This window comes from Macrobrachium nipponense, chromosome 39 (genome assembly GCF_015104395.2).
Source record: "Macrobrachium nipponense isolate FS-2020 chromosome 39, ASM1510439v2, whole genome shotgun sequence".
Taxonomy (NCBI): Eukaryota; Metazoa; Arthropoda; class Malacostraca; order Decapoda; family Palaemonidae; genus Macrobrachium; species Macrobrachium nipponense.
Window position 1 is genome coordinate 56,963,479 of NC_061099.1, and position 17,500 is coordinate 56,980,978.

The 17,500-nt window shown below is 33.7% G+C and overlaps 1 protein-coding gene across 5 annotated transcripts in view; it reads left to right on the forward strand.

Moving 5' to 3' along the window:
- The first annotated feature begins 11,662 nt into the window (after nucleotides 1–11,662).
- LOC135210364 (CD109 antigen-like) overlaps nucleotides 11,663–17,500 on the forward strand; it is a 1,440,954-nt gene continuing 1,435,116 nt past the window's right edge. For 2 of the 5 annotated variants that reach the window (XM_064243260.1, XM_064243264.1), the window contains exons 1-2: nucleotides 11,663–11,805; nucleotides 12,179–12,319. In XM_064243260.1, the coding sequence (XP_064099330.1) occupies nucleotides 12,313–12,319 (7 nt within the window). In that variant the 5' untranslated portion in view covers nucleotides 11,663–11,805; nucleotides 12,179–12,312. The remainder of the gene's footprint in view (nucleotides 11,806–12,178; nucleotides 12,320–17,500) is intronic. The other 3 variants (XM_064243262.1, XM_064243261.1, XM_064243263.1) reach the window with 3 other exon arrangements.

Genomic DNA, 17,500 nt, shown 5'->3' on the forward strand with positions numbered 1-17,500 from the left:
CAGAATAAAATCAATTTCTTTATTAGAAAAAACATGTATAACTTCGTAAAATTTACGATTTTCTTGTAAATAGTCATTTTCAACTTCTCATAGAAGGCAGGGATAATATTTTTGGATTTTCTTTCTTACACCTTGTGCATTTATTTATTTTTTTTTTTTTCAAATGGCCGACCTCAAAGTTTACCTGGCCTGCATTTTGTCCCATAGCCTGTATGTTCCGATTAGCTGTCAACAAGCAATTAGGGCATGTTGGAAAATAAGCATATGTCAGCAATCTTTTGCCCAGCTGAGATAAGGAGCTTCGCTCTGTTTGTCGTGTTTTGAAAACCTATTATCACTTAAGAAACCTCGGGCGCTTCGTTGTTTTTTTTTGTTTTTTTTTTAACACAAACAACCGCATGCTGTGCTGAACTCGTATGATTCGCCGTTGTTTTTTATCCAAAGCACATGACAATTGCGTAATGTTTTGTAATATTAAATCATTTTTGTATCTCGTCCACCATTTTCAGGAAGTGACGCCCTTTTTTTCGTTCTAGAACATTCCATGACGTCATTTAAGAATTTTACTTTTGATTTAATAAAAAGGATTTTTTATTCTGAGACCGTGTAGTGTGAGTGATACATTAACCATAAAGTCCTCTCTCTCTCTCTCTCTCTCTCTCTCTCTCTCTCTCTCTCTCTCTCTCATATAGACTATAAAACACGTCTCTCTCTCTCTCTCTCTCTCCCTCATTTTTTTAAGAGACTTAAATAACCCTAAAGTAATTTGGTTGTATGATTACAGAGGGTCTTGGCCTTAAAACGTTTCACCTTGTAATGACGTCATGCATTTTGGGCTTGAGTTACACAGAACCAGAATTTCCAATACGAAGATAGAATTCATGTTCATTCTTATTCTAGAGACCATTTCCGCTGGCTCTCTCTCTCTCTCTCTCTCTCTCTCTCTCTCTCTCTCTCTCTCTCTCTCTCTCGTGTGGTTTTAACGCGAATACTGTAAAGATTTTGTACTTGGCCACTTTAGTGTTTGTGTAATTTCTTATGGAATTTCGTTTGTGTATTTATTTCTTAAATCTGTACAGATATTATAACAGTGTGTATCTCATAACAGTTCTTATTAGTGTGTTTTCGTAAAAGGCCTACAAGTCTTTGGTGAAATTTGAAGGTGCAGCGAAAGCAAATATTTGATGTATAAGGTAAAGTGATATTATTATAGTTTTAAGTCGATCTAAAATACTTGCTTAAAATACTCGGCGAATTTATTTCATCTTTCCACATTTCGATTTTCTGTTTTGTTAATTGTTTAATGTTTCAGACAATGGGTATAGGGATGTATCCAGCAAGCGGTACCTGACAACTATTCGCTTGATGGCACAGGAACATGATGTGCTATGGTGACAGACTAAGTTTCTGTTAATTGGTTATAGGTTGCCCTAGAGCTAGATCCTTTACCTGCACAGTCTAAAACAAATAAAATTGAGTCACTCTCCAATGGCAGGTGAGCTCAATAACATTGTATAAGGAAAATTAAAATTATTATCCTTCTTTCGTATGTTTCTTCTTTAATAATTGTGGTATTAATTTTTGCTTGTGACTTGGCCTAAAAAAAAAATTTCGTTCGAAGAAGGTTTTATTTTAGCACTCTAAATTGTAGGCCTACATGTTTTCCGGAAACAGCTTAATAAAAAAAAACTATTATTTTTTTAATCATAATCAAAATATAAAAACACTTGAATAAATGTTTAGTTAGGCCTAATGGGCCTTGCCTGGTCTGTGAAAGGCAGGGAATCCTATAATATGAGTATTTGTGTGATATTAGATTTGCATAACCGATACCTAACGTGTTCGTTTACAGTCGTTAAGCAAATATATTATTTCTGCCTCCTCAAATTGTCCATTTGACCAAATTCCGGAACTGTATAGTTGAGGATTGAATTGGTCAATCTTTGAGAGAACATTTTTTTTTTATATTCACCGTAATGAGGTAAAACGGAAAACAAAAATAAGGTATTTATTTATATCATCAATAATTGTAATAGGTGGTGAATAATATCGATAGAGAGCAAGAGGTTCTATATAACATTAAACAATTTCATTTAGTAGAAAAATATCAACTAATGAAAGTTCAATAAATGCTTTAGAATATAATTAAAGAACAACAACATCTAAAGATAAGTTAATAAATTCTTTCGAATACAATTAAGTTCAAGAAAAACAGCAGTAAATTATGTTCATCCCATATGATTATTTTCAGTTTATGAAAGTTATTTACATCCTGACATTTAGCGTAACTAACATCCAAAAAGCTCCGATATATCCGTTCACACATGTTACCAGTTACTATCATTATAGGCCTGTGTGACTCTCATTAAACCATTCATTTGAAAAAACAAACAATATTTCCAATTTCCTTATTTGATATAACTGATATCTCCTTCATATTTATAAAAAGATTCTGTCAATTTGACGTTTTTTATGATATTCAAAAGAAAATTGGAATATGTAAGTTTGATAAGTTATCGTGCATCAACACCAGTCTCCTCAAAATTCGGTGTTCCAGGTGTGCCAACCGAACCGCAAACTTCAGTGGATTCGACCACCCTTCGGTCAAGCGAAATGTATTTATATCAATTTAAGGAAGCTATTGATTATTTCGTATGCTAACTTGAAATGACTTTTTTTCTTTACTTTTTACTAGTGATAATTGATTCCAATTTCTATATTATTAAAAAAAAATCTAAACTTATTATCATATGGAAAATAAAAAGAAAAACTATCTGAACGATATATTTCGTAATGTGATGCAATATATAATAGCGTAATTGTACAAAGTCGTATTTTATCTCTTATGAAAGTTCAAGTATATGGCTACTGTGAGGTAACTGAATCCTATGATTGGTAAGTGTAATAAACAGATATTTGGAACGCTTCGTGACAATGTAATAACTCAGAAATTCTGAGATACAGATACCTTATGCAGTTCCTAGAATATTCACCACCTATGCAGAAGGACTTGAGAGCAATCATTCAGCAGAATGCTTCGATTTTTTCCCATTAGCATGAAAGTTGTACCCGTATATATAATGCATGATGCTGTATTAGAACCTAATATAAAACCAATACGACAATCTTTTTGCAGGGTATCACATCATCTTTTACCTATCTTGAAACGAGAAGTGGAGTACTTACTAGAACATAACTTAGCTAAGCCAAGTATGTCTCTTTAGGCCTCTCCATGTATTCTGAAAAAAAAAAAAAAACTTAATTCAAATACCATAAAAGATGCTTATCCTTTGCCCAGAATTACAGATTTAATCGACTCTGTTAGCAATACAAAGTATTTGACCAAGATAGATTTATTGCAGGATTACTATCAGATTAGGTTAACAGAAAGGGCAAACGAAACCTCAGCCTCTTGTTCTTCTACAATAACACGTTTCATCATTTGGTCTGTCAAATGCACCAGCCACATTTCAGAGAAACATCCAAGACTTCCTCAGGGGTCTTCTCAACGTGTACGTGTATTTTGATGACACTGTCGTAGCAACAGACACCTGGGAAGATCATCCACAAATACTAAATTCACTTTTCGAGAGACTGAGGGAGGCTAACTTGACCATCAATCTTGCTAAAAGCTCTTTTGGAAAAGATCAGGTGGTGTTTCTTGGTCATGTTATTGGCAGTGGCACTATAATTCCAGAGGATGTAAATATCAGCGCCATTAAAGAATATCCAGTGCCAGAGAATAGAAAAGAACTTAAAACATTCTTGGGCATGGTATCTTGTTATTCAAGATATTGCCCAAAAGTTCTTTTATTACAACCCCACTTTTTGCTCTACTTCAACTAACGTACCATTTAAATGGACGGATAAACATGAAAGGGCCATTGAGAAATTAAAACTATTTATAATATCTAAGCCTCTGCAAGACCCTAATTTCACAAAACCCATTTTCCTTCAGGTTGATGCAAGCAACAATGGCTTCGATAGGGTATTATTACAGGAATTGTTAGATAAAGCTGCAATCTCAATGCCTCTGTTGGAGCGATTGTTACCGATTGCCTACTATTCAGAATTTTTCAAAGGTGCGCAGCTCCGATGGGTAACTATTGAGAAAGAACTATTGAGCATCGATTCGGTGCTGCGCTTTCGTCCCTACTTGGAAGGCCTTGGGAAAGCCGCCGTTTACTCAGACCACATACCTCTCAGTTTCTTACATCGAGCGGATTTCAACAACCAAAAGCTACTGAATTGGTCGTACACACTTTCGTCCTTCAATATTGAGGTTAGAAAGATTCCAGGATCAAAGAATAATGTTGCAGACACATTGTCACACATACCTCCTCCCCCAGCTATGTCATTCATTTAAGAGTCTTCAGCTTCACAATAATGTACTTGAGTTGTTTGTACTCTTTGCAACTTATGCTGTACATCATCGAGTGATCACGTATATGTTTGTATATGATTATCTTTGAACTCAATTTTTTTATTTCTTATTAAATCACGAGATTCAAGATTTTATGTATTCCAATTTTCTCGTAATTTCACTTTCAAAAGGTGAGGAATATTTCATATGCCAGCCAATTTTATTTAATTTTATATAATGTTCTCGTAAACTACATACACCTAATGCCATCTGTTGGGTTAATATATATATAATATATATATATATTTATATAATATATATATAGGTATATATATATATATATATATATATATATATATATATATATATATATATATATATATGTGTGTGTGTGTGTGTGTGTGTGTGTGTGTCTGTATTTATAAATACATATGTGTGTGTGTGTGCTGGGTATAACACGAGTTTATGCAAAATATGTTTAGGGAAATGAAAGAATAAGTCATTCTGACCAGAAAATGTTCTGTAAACATATCCATTTTAAGGCTTCGTTTATCAGTGAGGTGAATTTTTAAAATAACTGCTATTATTAAATGGGCAAGTAAGATGACGCCTACAGGATTCGGAGTAGTCACGGATATGGTGATGGGGATGGAGGTGGTCCGTTCACTTGTAACTCTGATCAGTCTCACTTTTCCGCCAAGGTAGTGAGCGTGTCCGAGTCAGAAGTATTAAGTTACTGATTCATTTGGTGAGCAAAGTGAAACCGATGCCTGGTTTGGAAACAATGAGAGATAGGCATGGGTTCAATTCCTATCGGGGACGAAGCGCTAATTGGCTATTATTCCCAGAGGGTGTAAGTTATTCCCAACTCCCAAGGTATGGTAAACTGTATGTCAAACAATATTTGCTGCTTAATATTCGCGATTAAAAAATGTAGCGCCCGTATAAGGGATTATATATATATATATATATATATATATATATATATATATATATATATATATATATGCTTAAAAAATCTCGTGACTTCATAAATAAGCGAATTCCACAGGAAAATGATAGTCAGAAATCCAAGCGCTTTCGTCTTTACTCAGACATTGTCAAGGAGTTAATGAAGTACAATTGGAGAGAAAGGTCTCAGGTACAACACAAGATCAAGAATACCAGATGGTTAATTGTCAAAAGGGTAAAAATTAAAAGAGATAACTCAGGATTATCGGATATCACACGGTCACAAACCTAAACAGATTGACCCTAACCGAAATTACAAAGTTTCTTTACAGTCCAAAACATGTAAAAACTGAATATATTAATTTTGTTGCTTATATTTATCTACAACTTTTTTCATTATGAAAGCATCAAGTTTTAATAAACCAAGACTTAAATTTAGAACATTTCTATTATTTGACTTGATGAAACAAGTTTCAATGATATTCCTTTTAACCGTGTCATTACATGGGATTAAGGCTCTTGCTTGACTCCAGTTAATAGGATGGTCTAAATCTCTAATATGTACAAATAATGCATTCGATATTTGCCCAGTTCTCACAGAATATTGATGCTGTTTGAGACGTTTTGAAACAGATTTACAGGTTTGTCCGTAATAGACTTTATCACACTTTTTGCAAGGAATTTCATATATGCAGCCTGGAAGATCTTTAGGAGAATTCTTGATTACTAAACTCTTGACATTAATATTACTGAAAACTACATTTATGTTGAAAAGCTTTAAAATTCTAGGAATATCTAAAAACCTTTCATCATAGGGTAATTTTAGAATGTTATTCTTACTAAATTCAAGTTTGTCTTTAGTTGAATAAAATGTTTTTCTAGCTCTTTTCCATGCCACATCTACAAAAGTCATTGGGTATTTAAGTTTCATTGCATTATCATAAATAGTTTTAATTTCTGCGTCAATAAACTGCGGGCTACAGACTCGTAAAGCCCTTAGAAACATCCCAGAAAAAACAGAGAATTTAACATTTTGATGGTGACTGGAGGAGTAATGAACAAAAGAGGCAATGTTAGTTGATTTTCGAAAGACTGAAAAGGTGAAATTTCTGTCATTTCTATGGACAGTTACATCAAGAAAATTCTAATTACAATTTCTTTCTTCCTCTACAGTAAGTTTTATAGAAGGGACTAAATTATTGAGATTATTAAGGAATTCTAGGAGATTTTCGTGAACTGGCCAAATACAGAAGATATCATCCACATATCTAAACCAAATAACTTTTTGGGGCAAAATTCTTGGTAAGAGTTTTGTCTCAAAAAATTCCATGTAAATATTGCTAAGGACAGGAGATAAGGGATTACCCATAGCCATGCCAAACTTTTGTACAAAAAATTCCCCATTAAAACAAAATTTACTATCTTTGATACATAACCTTATGAGACTAATGAGGTTTGCCACACTTAAGGGAATGTCATGACGTTCTAATTCCTCCTCCAAATATTCAAGTAAGTCATCTACAGGCACATTTGTAAATAAAGAGACAACATCAAAACTAACCATATTAAAATCATAATTCAAATTTAAACTATTCAATTTGTTTATAAAATCAACATTGTTTTTAACATTCGAGTTAGAAATGTTTCCCACCAAAGGAGTAAGAATTTTTATAAGACATTTAGATAATTCATACGTAACTGAGCCCACTGAACTAATGATTGGTCTGATAGGGTTATTGATTTTATGTGTCTTGACTAAACCATACACATAAGGTAGGGAAGCGCATTGCGGTGTAAACTGTTTAATTAAATGGTCCAAGCCCTTCAAAATGGATTTAATTTGTTTATTAAAACACACGCGCGCACACACACACACACAACACACACACATATATAATATATATATATATAATATATATATATATATATATATATATATATGTGTGTGTGTGTGTGTGTGTGTGTGTATATAAATGTATACAAACACACACACACACACTATATATATGATTATATGTATGTATGTATGTATGTATGTATATATATATATATATATATATATATATATATATATATATATATATATATATATATATATATATATAATTACTTATACGGACGCAACATTTTTTAATCACGAATATTAAGCAGCAAATATTGTTTGACATGCAGTTTACCATATATATATATATATATATATATATATATATATATATATATATATATATATATATATATATATCGCTTTGCCTTTTTCACTCTGATATTTTCTCTTTTTCTCTCCGCTTAATAAACGATATATTTTTGCACATAAATCAATTTACACATCATGCTGAAATGCTTAATATTTAATGAACTTGAACAGGTGGTAATTAAAACAATAAGATCAGTCTGGATGCCTGACCTAAAGAAATATAGTGAATACGATAAGAAGGTATCATATCAATAACGAGCTAATTTTAACGAAGCTAGATTACATGTAGCGGAAACCTGTCCACATGACTGTAATTACTTAAAGACTTCATCGTAACTATAGTCATTTCAAATTGACGTTACATACATCAACATAACATATGTCTTCTTCGTCCAATGACTGTCGTTGTTTTTTTGTATTTTCCTTATTAAGAACTATTTTGGACAAGCTTCTCCGTACATGTATATGCTAGCTTCGTTAAAATCAGCTCGGTGTTCATATGATTCCACCTTATAGTACTCACTATTTCTTTAGGTCAGGCAACTAGACTGATCTTATTCTTTTAATTGCCACCTGTTCATGTTCATTCAATATGAAGTATTTTAACATGATGTGTAAACTGTCTTATGTACGAAAATATATTGTTTATTTGTTTGAACTCAAACATTTTGATTTATCATATACCAATTTAGGTAAAATAAGACAAAACTCATCTCGTATTTCTGCTTATAAATAAGCAGTTTTGAGGAAGAATCTATATTCGCACGAATTTCCGTTTACAAGAGGATTGCCACACATAAAAAGAAGTAAAAACATATGCAATCCTCTATATGTCAGGGAAGATTAAATTATCTTAATGATCTGTAGGTGACATTAAACGTACAACTTTTCTCTGAGCACTCTATTGTGAGGAATCATAAATTGTGCTTTCTCCAGAGATTCATTTAATAAAAAGTTTGTGTGAAGTATGTACAGTTAGTGATCGGGTAACAAGATCGTGTATTTATCAAAAGCCTGTGGGTTTTTATCATCTGTAGAGTCATCGATGGATCGAGTGATTACCATTGGTTTGTGGAATCAATAATCGGGCGTTTGTCAAAGGGTTGTGGCATCAACGATCGAGAGTTTATCAAAGGCTTTTAAATAAGAATTCAGACGTTTGAAGAAGTCTATGCAATCAACGATCACCACTGCCATGATTCAGACATATTTTATTTTTCAACTCTCACAAATCTTTGTTTCTCCTAGCTCTGTAGACTCAGACGTCTCTCTCTCTCTCTCTCTCTCTCTCTCTCTCTCTCTTCTTCTTCTTCTTCTTCTTCTTCTTCTTCTTCTTCTTCTTTTCTTTAAGTTTGTGATATCAGACCGCAAATATCTGATAATGTTATGCGGTGTATGTTATGAAATTCGTAAATTTATGAGCAGAATTATCGTTCAGCCATCTTGATAAAACTCAGCCTACAGTTAAACTCAGATATTGATGCTAAATGCGTTTGTAGTCATTTATGTTAACTCATGGTACCAAATTTAAATGCAGTAGGCCATTTTTGACCCTTTGGGCTCTAATTCCCAAATGGTAGGGTGGAGGGGGGTCAGCAATCACCCGCTGCTATCAAGGTTGGGGTATGTAGGTTACGAACCCCTTCTCCCCTGGTCGTAAGTTGAAAGGGTGTAAGCTTTCTGTCTGCTAATATTGTGGAAAACCCTTGGGCCCCCTCCCCATTGGAGTGGGGTTGCCCCCTTTACTACTGTGTGTGCCTTATGGTCCACATGTTTGTACCTAAAGAAACACTTTTACATAGATGTCAACTCCAAAAGTTGTAAAAAATTAGGGGTATGAAATACAGGTTATGACCACTTTAGAAACGGCTATTGAATTTAGGATTTTGACTAAAACCTTCCTTAGGGGGCGGGAGTCTGTGGTGAAAAATTGGTAGCCCTAGCTGTCTACTCCGAAAGTTGTATAAAATGAAGGGTATGAAAAAGAGGGGTTATAACTCCTTAAAAACGGCCCTCGCTTTTCAAATTTTGAGTAAAACCTTTCTTTGGGGTGAGGGGAGTCTATGGTAAAAATTTGGTAGCCCTAGCTGTCAACTCCAAAAGTTGTAGAAATTGAGGGGCTATGACCCTTAGAAACAGCTATCGAATTTCGGATTTTGACTAAAATTTTCCTTGGAGGGAAGGAAGTCTATGGTAAAAATTTGGTAGCCTTAGCTTCAACTCCGAAAGTTATAAAGCATAAGGGGATATATAAGGGTGGTTATGACTTCCTTAAAAACAGCCCTCGTTATTCGAATTTTGACTAAAACCTTTCTGGTAAGGGGATCCATGGTAAAAATGGTAGCCCTGGCTTTCAACTCCAAAAGTTGTAAAAGTTGAGGGGTTATGAAAATGGAGTTATGACCCCCTTAGAAAAGGTTCGAGAATTGTGGATTTTGACTAAAACCTTGCTTGGGGTAAGGGGAGTCTATTGTAAAAATTTGGTAGCCCTAGCTTTCATATATTATACTCTTAATGTATATATATATATCTAGATATATTATATATATATATATATATATATATATAATATATATACATATATATATATATATATATATATATATATATATATATATATATATATATATATATATATATATATACTTACACACACACACACACACACACATATATATATATATATATATGTGTGTGTGTGTGTGTGTGTGTGTATATATATACACATTTAACGGAAATAAGATTTTATGTGGTATATTTTCCCCATTTCATGACATGTCGCGGCATAAAACAAACAACTAAAGATTTAAAGATTTACAATTAAAATGAAATCACGGCTTCGGGCTCTCTTTCGGCTCAAAAGGGGATGCAAGCAATTTAATTAAAAGCATAACTACATTGTTTCCATCATGAGGTTATTTTATGAAGCCTCCAGAGAAGTAAATACGAAGTACGGCATTTAAATACGTGAGAGGTTCAAATCCTGCCGATGAAGAGAAAAAGTTGAGACTGATTATTTCATCAGCGTGGAACGCTTGAGAAGTGTGCGATTTTTTTATTTCTAAAGGCTCGCGGCTAAGGGCAGGTGTCACCTCACTTTTTCAGTTTTCCTCATTTCGGTTTGGATAATAAAGAGCAACTTGTGGCATCTATGAACAAGATATGAATTTGAGGATCTTTCTTAGATAGTGAACCCAAGAAGTTCGGGGGTCATTACCTTACCACACACACACACACACACATATATATATATAATATATATATATATAGATTATATATATATATACATATAGTATTTATATATATATATATATATATATATATATAATAATATTCATATATATATATATATGTATATATATATATAATATATATATAGGGGGTATATATATATATATATATATATATATATATATATAAATATTTATGTGTACAAATATATATATAATATATATATATATATTATATATTATATATTATGTTATGAAGGAGAGAGAGAGAGAGAGAGAGAGAGAGAGAGAGAGATTTTCTCTCTAAGACTGTGGCCACAGCGCGTGTGAACTCTAGTTCCCAGCATGTCTTTAGGATGAGGTTGCTACGCCACGCACCTTTTCAGTTCTGGTTGCGACCGGAACAACTCAACACCATGTGCAAGACTCTTCGGAAATGTGCTTTAGTTGCCTTCCTCCGTGGGACTGACTGACCTGTGGCGTCACGGTTTCCTTAATATTAATCAAGACTTTAGTTCCTGCTCTTGTTTTGTCGAACGACCCCGACGGTCGCCCTTTTTATCAGATAGATTTTATTTCTGTAATCAATTGTTGATTTGTTTATTTGTTGAAGAAGAATTTATGAAACTGTTTTGTATGTATTTAAAATGAGGTGATAGCCGAAGCCCTTCAAGCGGTTTTGCATATATTTTTACGGATGTTCTCGTTATTTGTTTCCATGTGGTTCTACCGCGGGAGCCAGGGGGATACGTGCCGGATGGAACTTATTGTTTTGAAAATTTCTCATCAGGATTAAAGTTGTCAGAATTTTTAGGTAACTTGCTCTAGGCTGAGAGAGAGAGAGAGAGAGAGAGACTCACTGACTGACTGACCACATCTTGCCTTCCCCTCAGTTCTCGCTCACAGCTGGAATAACGAACCAGTTGGGGGTCTGGCGAAAAGCAAAGCCTCAGTCTTTCCCCGACCGGCGTGCAGAGCGGACGTGACGCTCTTCGCCTGAGGGTTCTCATTGGCGTGTACTTCCGCTGCTTTGGGCTCGTCCCTTTGAAATTCGATTGTAATCGTGTGTATGTGCGTTTGGTCATAAATTAAATTTATCCATCCTATAGTGGCCGCTTCCATTATACGTGTTTTGCTGGAAATTTTAATGAAGGCTATATTCCAGAATGGTATGCAACTCCACATGGTGCTCGTGACTTAAAATGTCAGCAGTCTTTCTTTTTGTTGGATTTCGTCTTTCGCTGCTGTCAGATTTCTTAGTCGAATGAACTTCGTCTTTTTAGTAGAAAAAGAAGAATTGTTTCCAGTGTGTTGAAATATATAGTGATTATTTTTCTTTCTTTCTTTTTATAAAGAATAAAAGATATTATTGTTTTGTAAGCTGTAATTTTGCCTGGTTAATTATTGTTTATTTTTTATATATATTGCGCCATTTTTTAGTTACGGCATCAGTTTAGGAAGGAATGTGTTTCACCATTCCCGAATTTTGTCGTTGTTGAGTGTGTCCGCATTTTGTGAATTGTGTCAATTTCACCAGAGAGGGTCTGAAGAGACTACAGAATCATCGCTCCACGATGAGAGGTAAGTAGGCCTTTTTATATTTTCGTTTCCCATTTGATGCTTAAGTAGGTTGAAAGTCTTAGGCCCACGTATGGGACTATTTATATATTGTTATTGCGATTTGTTTATTGATTTTTAGAAAAATTGATTGGCGCAGTTTTTTTTAGCTTCCTCATTAGCATTTTGTTCCGCATTGTCAAAATTTCACGTTGTACATTTCACCAGACTACACACACACACACTCTCTCTCTCTCTCTCTCTCTCTCTCTCTCTCTCTCTCTCTCTCTCTCTCTCTCTCTCTCTCTCGTCATGAAAGCATCAACTTTTGTTTATTTATAGATAATGTAACTAAGCTGTATTATTAAAAGCTAATATATAACTACCTATTATACCACATAAAAGGGGCGTTGCGGCTAATTCGATCATTATATTCATAACAATGTTGAAATATTGTATTGTACCTATTCTGAAGGATCACTCTCAAGCTTCGTACCTATGTTGTTTTCGTCATTTTGACCCTTTTGTTTCCTTTCTGTTAAAAATGCATTCCCTGCAGTCTTTTCAGGTTGCGTGTGCATAATCTGAAGAGTTTAGGTTTCTTGGAAAGTTGGAAGGCAAATAGAGGTCTTCGTGCTAAATGTTTGCTGTTCAAACATGCTCACTTGTACAAAAGTATGAGGTTTCACGGTGCAAATATGCATGCCTACAAACGTGCGCAGTTCCTGGTAGTACGTATAGTGATGCATCCCGCGGTTGTTGAACACATTTCATATTTTCTTTGCATTCATTCCACGCGCTGGTGCACTAGGCTCAGTGAGTGTTAATGCTCTTCTAGAAGAGCAAGTGTCAGAGCAAGGCGCAACGGCTCCAAGTTTTGTTTATGTCTCCAGCGTCGAGGGGTAAAATCTACGGGAAAGCGTTGCCGCATTTAGTCCTTTAGGTCAGCCACGCCAGCTCAAATGAATGCTGGAAGGCTGGCGGTGGTAACACTAAACTATACGGTGCTTTGCTTCAACTTTTATCCAAAGCTATTCTCTCGAGACCAAAAGCTGTTATAAAGATAAGATTTTAATGTTTATACTCTCTCTCTCTCTCTCTCATTTCGACCAAATTTTATTTCCTCGCCCTCTCTTTTATGGAGATGTCCGAATTCGAATGTATTTTATAAGAATAGACGCAAAGGTTTTCTGATGATAAGCATCTCTACCTTCAAAGTTACGATTTCCTAACTTAAAAAGAAACTGCCTCAATAGTGGAACTTGATTATAAATATTGTGTTAGCTGAGCTGAATGAGTCTGACAAAGCCAGTGTCCTCGCTAACATAGAATGAAACCTTTTCTTATTTTCTAAAATTCAAGTATTTTAAGCGAGAAATAAAAACAAAAGCCAAAAAAGATAGAATATACCAGCGTGTTTATAGTCATTGCTACGGATAGCACTTTCAAACAAGATGGGGGTTAAATCAGGAGACCCTCATCAGAAGTATTGCGTTATATAGGCCTACACAGGTATGGAAGCATTTGGCCTAAATCCCTTTGGCCTTTGACTTTCATCAATCAACAGTATCCATATTGTCAATTCTTTTTGCATTTGTGTTGCTTGTTTGTTGTCCTTTGAAACAGCTGTAGGTCTTATATCCCCTGTTAGGAGAAGGTATTGTGTTTTGTTTTGCATAATTTTAAAACACAAAATTGTTTCTGTATGTGATATGTACAGTATGGTCTCACGGTATATATATATATATATATATATATATATATATATATATATATATATATATTATGCATGGAACTGCGTAAGCAAATTTCGTGTACAGAATATCCTTATATGATATACATTGAATGTATTCACGTATGCATATACTGAGTATGTGTAAACTGTTGCCTCAGCTAGCTGATATGAACGCGACGGTGGCTCTTTTTGGAACAGTCATGAATTTTTGATATTACAATGGTATCCAATGGATATTGGAAACGTTTGTTCATTTCGGAGTTCCAAATTCCATTAACAATCGTTTGCACATGCGAAATGTTTCCGTTGAATGTGAATACGTTTTTATTGGCTTTTCTCTTGACGGCTATATACCTACACTTTTGATTTCACTTGCACTCGTCAAAAACAGATTGTCCAAGTGGACTTTTTTAATGATATATGCGCGAAGTTGGGAGTTTCGGAGATCACGAAATGGATGTTTTTAATGAAAAGAATTGTTCATATTTTCGATAAATTATAAAGTGTATTGTCCTTTCTTTTGAAGTAATTGGTTAGCAATCAAGATTTGATTGCGAGAATTATTTTACGATCATTAGTTTAGCTTAGGAGAACGTAATCATAAGATTTTATTACAGTGAGAATTAAACGGGTCGTTTTTAGTTCTGTTGCAGTTTTTGAGATACAGTGCTTAAAGCAGATACTACATCTGATAGTGTCCGATGTACATTTAACTAGTGATGAATCAAAATTATGATGGAATAGATTTTGTCATTATAGTTCTCATAAATGAATGGCTATGAAGTATAATTGTTTACAAAATTTCGATTGTTATGGTTTCTTACATACACAGATATACTCTATATATATATATATATTAGTTATATAATTATATATAATATATATATATATACTATATATATATATATATTATATATATTAATATTATATATATATAAAGTCTGTGTTGTACAGTTCATTATATTATATATTATATATATATATATATAGATATATATATTATTATAAAGCTTGTGTGTACACGTTCAATATTATATCATATATATATATATATATATAATATAGATACATATATGTGTGTGTATTTCTTGTGTGTTTTAGACAGGACCAATGATCCAACAAAGCAATAAACTTTTTTTTATTGAAATCAATGAAACGTTTAGAAACGTTTATATGCTTAACATCCTGTGACATGAATTACTGTAAATTATCATACCAGACGCAAATTTCATGTCTAAAGCATTTCAGTAATGCTGAACTGCGTGTCGCATGAGTTATCCGAAAATGCACGAGGGAGGTCACCCCTTGGCCGTAATGTTAGTGGGCCTATGAATGTAGTATAAAACGTAGCTTTCAAGGAAGAATTTGAAGCTTAGAAGTGAGAGTTTATCACTTTACACTGTTCGCTTACGTCGCCTTTTATTATTATTATTGTTATTAATCACTAAGGTAGCGTCGTGTTTTACTCATTTAGAGTGGATGATAATGATTCCCGTCCAGTATTCGGTTAACCCTTTGGATAACAGTTTCTTGTAAGTCATCATTAGTAAGTCCGTTTAATTTCGAATATCTGTGATGCCAATGAATTGAGTGTCCTTTATATTTTATTAGCTGCTTCCTTTATTTAGGCGTGAGGAAAAAAAAAAGTCCAGGCACTGTGAATCCATAAAGAACACTGTGCTCAAAGGCTTTGTGCACATTACGCAGCACATGCATATGAATGTATGCATATATATATATATATATATATATATATATATATACTCCACACACACACATATATATATATATATATATATATATATATATAATATAAATATATATATATGTGTGTGTATTATATATATAATGTTATAATAGATATATAAATAAATGATTATATATATATATATAAGTATTATATTATATATTATAGATATATAATAATATTAGGTTAGTATCTCTCCCCTTGTCTCTGTGATATCGTAATTGTTTACAGTAACTGAGAGTGTCGGATAACCTCCTGGCTACTCAGGCGCCACTATTGATAGTCTGAAGCGTCAAAGACAGATCATGATGCCTGAAGTAATATGTAGGTAATCCGTAGTCGCTGGGATTCTCGTTACCAGGAAAATGTTACGGCCTTAGTTTTATTTTTCTCTGCTTGAAAGTTATTTTTAATTTTTTTTCTTGTATTACGTTATTTCTGGTCCGCTGGTATGGTGGCTAGTGTCATGTATGCTGTTTAGATGTTGCAAGTTCGCTCCTCCCGCAGGACGATGAAAAAACACTGGCTCTGTATCACGATCAGTACTGCTACAGTGTAGGGTCTGGTAGGAGGCTGAAACCAACATTCATAGGAGGCTTGGATTTCAAATTAATGGCCCCAGGGGCTTGTTCCATGTGAATAGGTTTAATCAAATTACGTAATAATGATAATAGATAATGATGTATACTCATACATAAGTGATGCATATTATATATATTATAATATATATATATATATATATATATATACATATATGAACCTTTTATTGTAATACAACAGTAAATATGAAGATAGAAGGCCCATAAAACAGTATTTGAACGGTGCAACCATACATTTCGAGGACTTCCTTCTGTGCTCCTGACCACTAGTAAAAACATGTACATAGGCTAAATATGCCTTGCATATATAAACTCTTGTAAGATATCCTATGTCCATAATTTTACCAGTGATCAGGAGCACAGAAGGAAGTGCTCGAAATGAATGGTTGCAACGTTCAAATAGTAGTGTTTTATGGGCCTTTTATTTTATCTTCATATATATATATATATATATATATATATATATATATATATATATATATATATATATATGACTGTTGTAGGAGGAAGTACACTCTCAGGTGGTCCTTAAAATACATTTATTGCAACGTTTCAAAACACAAAGGTTTCATTTTTCAAGTTGTAAAGACATAAAACAATAAAATTAACATTAAAAGCGCTAAATTACGAATACAGGACATAATACATAATAAACGACAAGATAAAAAAAATAAAAACTAGCTGTAGCAGAACCAACCATCAAGAGAGAAAGGAAGGACAGAAGTCAGAAGGAACAAACCAGAAATGACCGGCAACAGCTCTCGTAAGGTAAAGTGTTGTCGAGGAAGACTGCTCAGCGTTCAATTGAGGAACAAGCAGTTTAACAAACAAGGACTCCAGAATTGTCAGTAGTTTGCCATTCGGTGCCCGTCCCAATATTTCAAAATCTTTGTATTGTATATTCTGTTTGCATTTATTGGCGTGTTGTCTGATGTTAGAAAATTCAGGATTAGCAAGTTTGTTACCAGTTCTATAGCTAACGCCCTTATGGCAATAAAAGGGTCAAAATTGATTGCCATAAGGGCGTTGGCTATAGAACTGGTAATAAACTTGCTAATCCTGAATTTTCTAACATCAGACAACACGCCAATAAATGCAAACAGAATATACAATACAAAGATTTT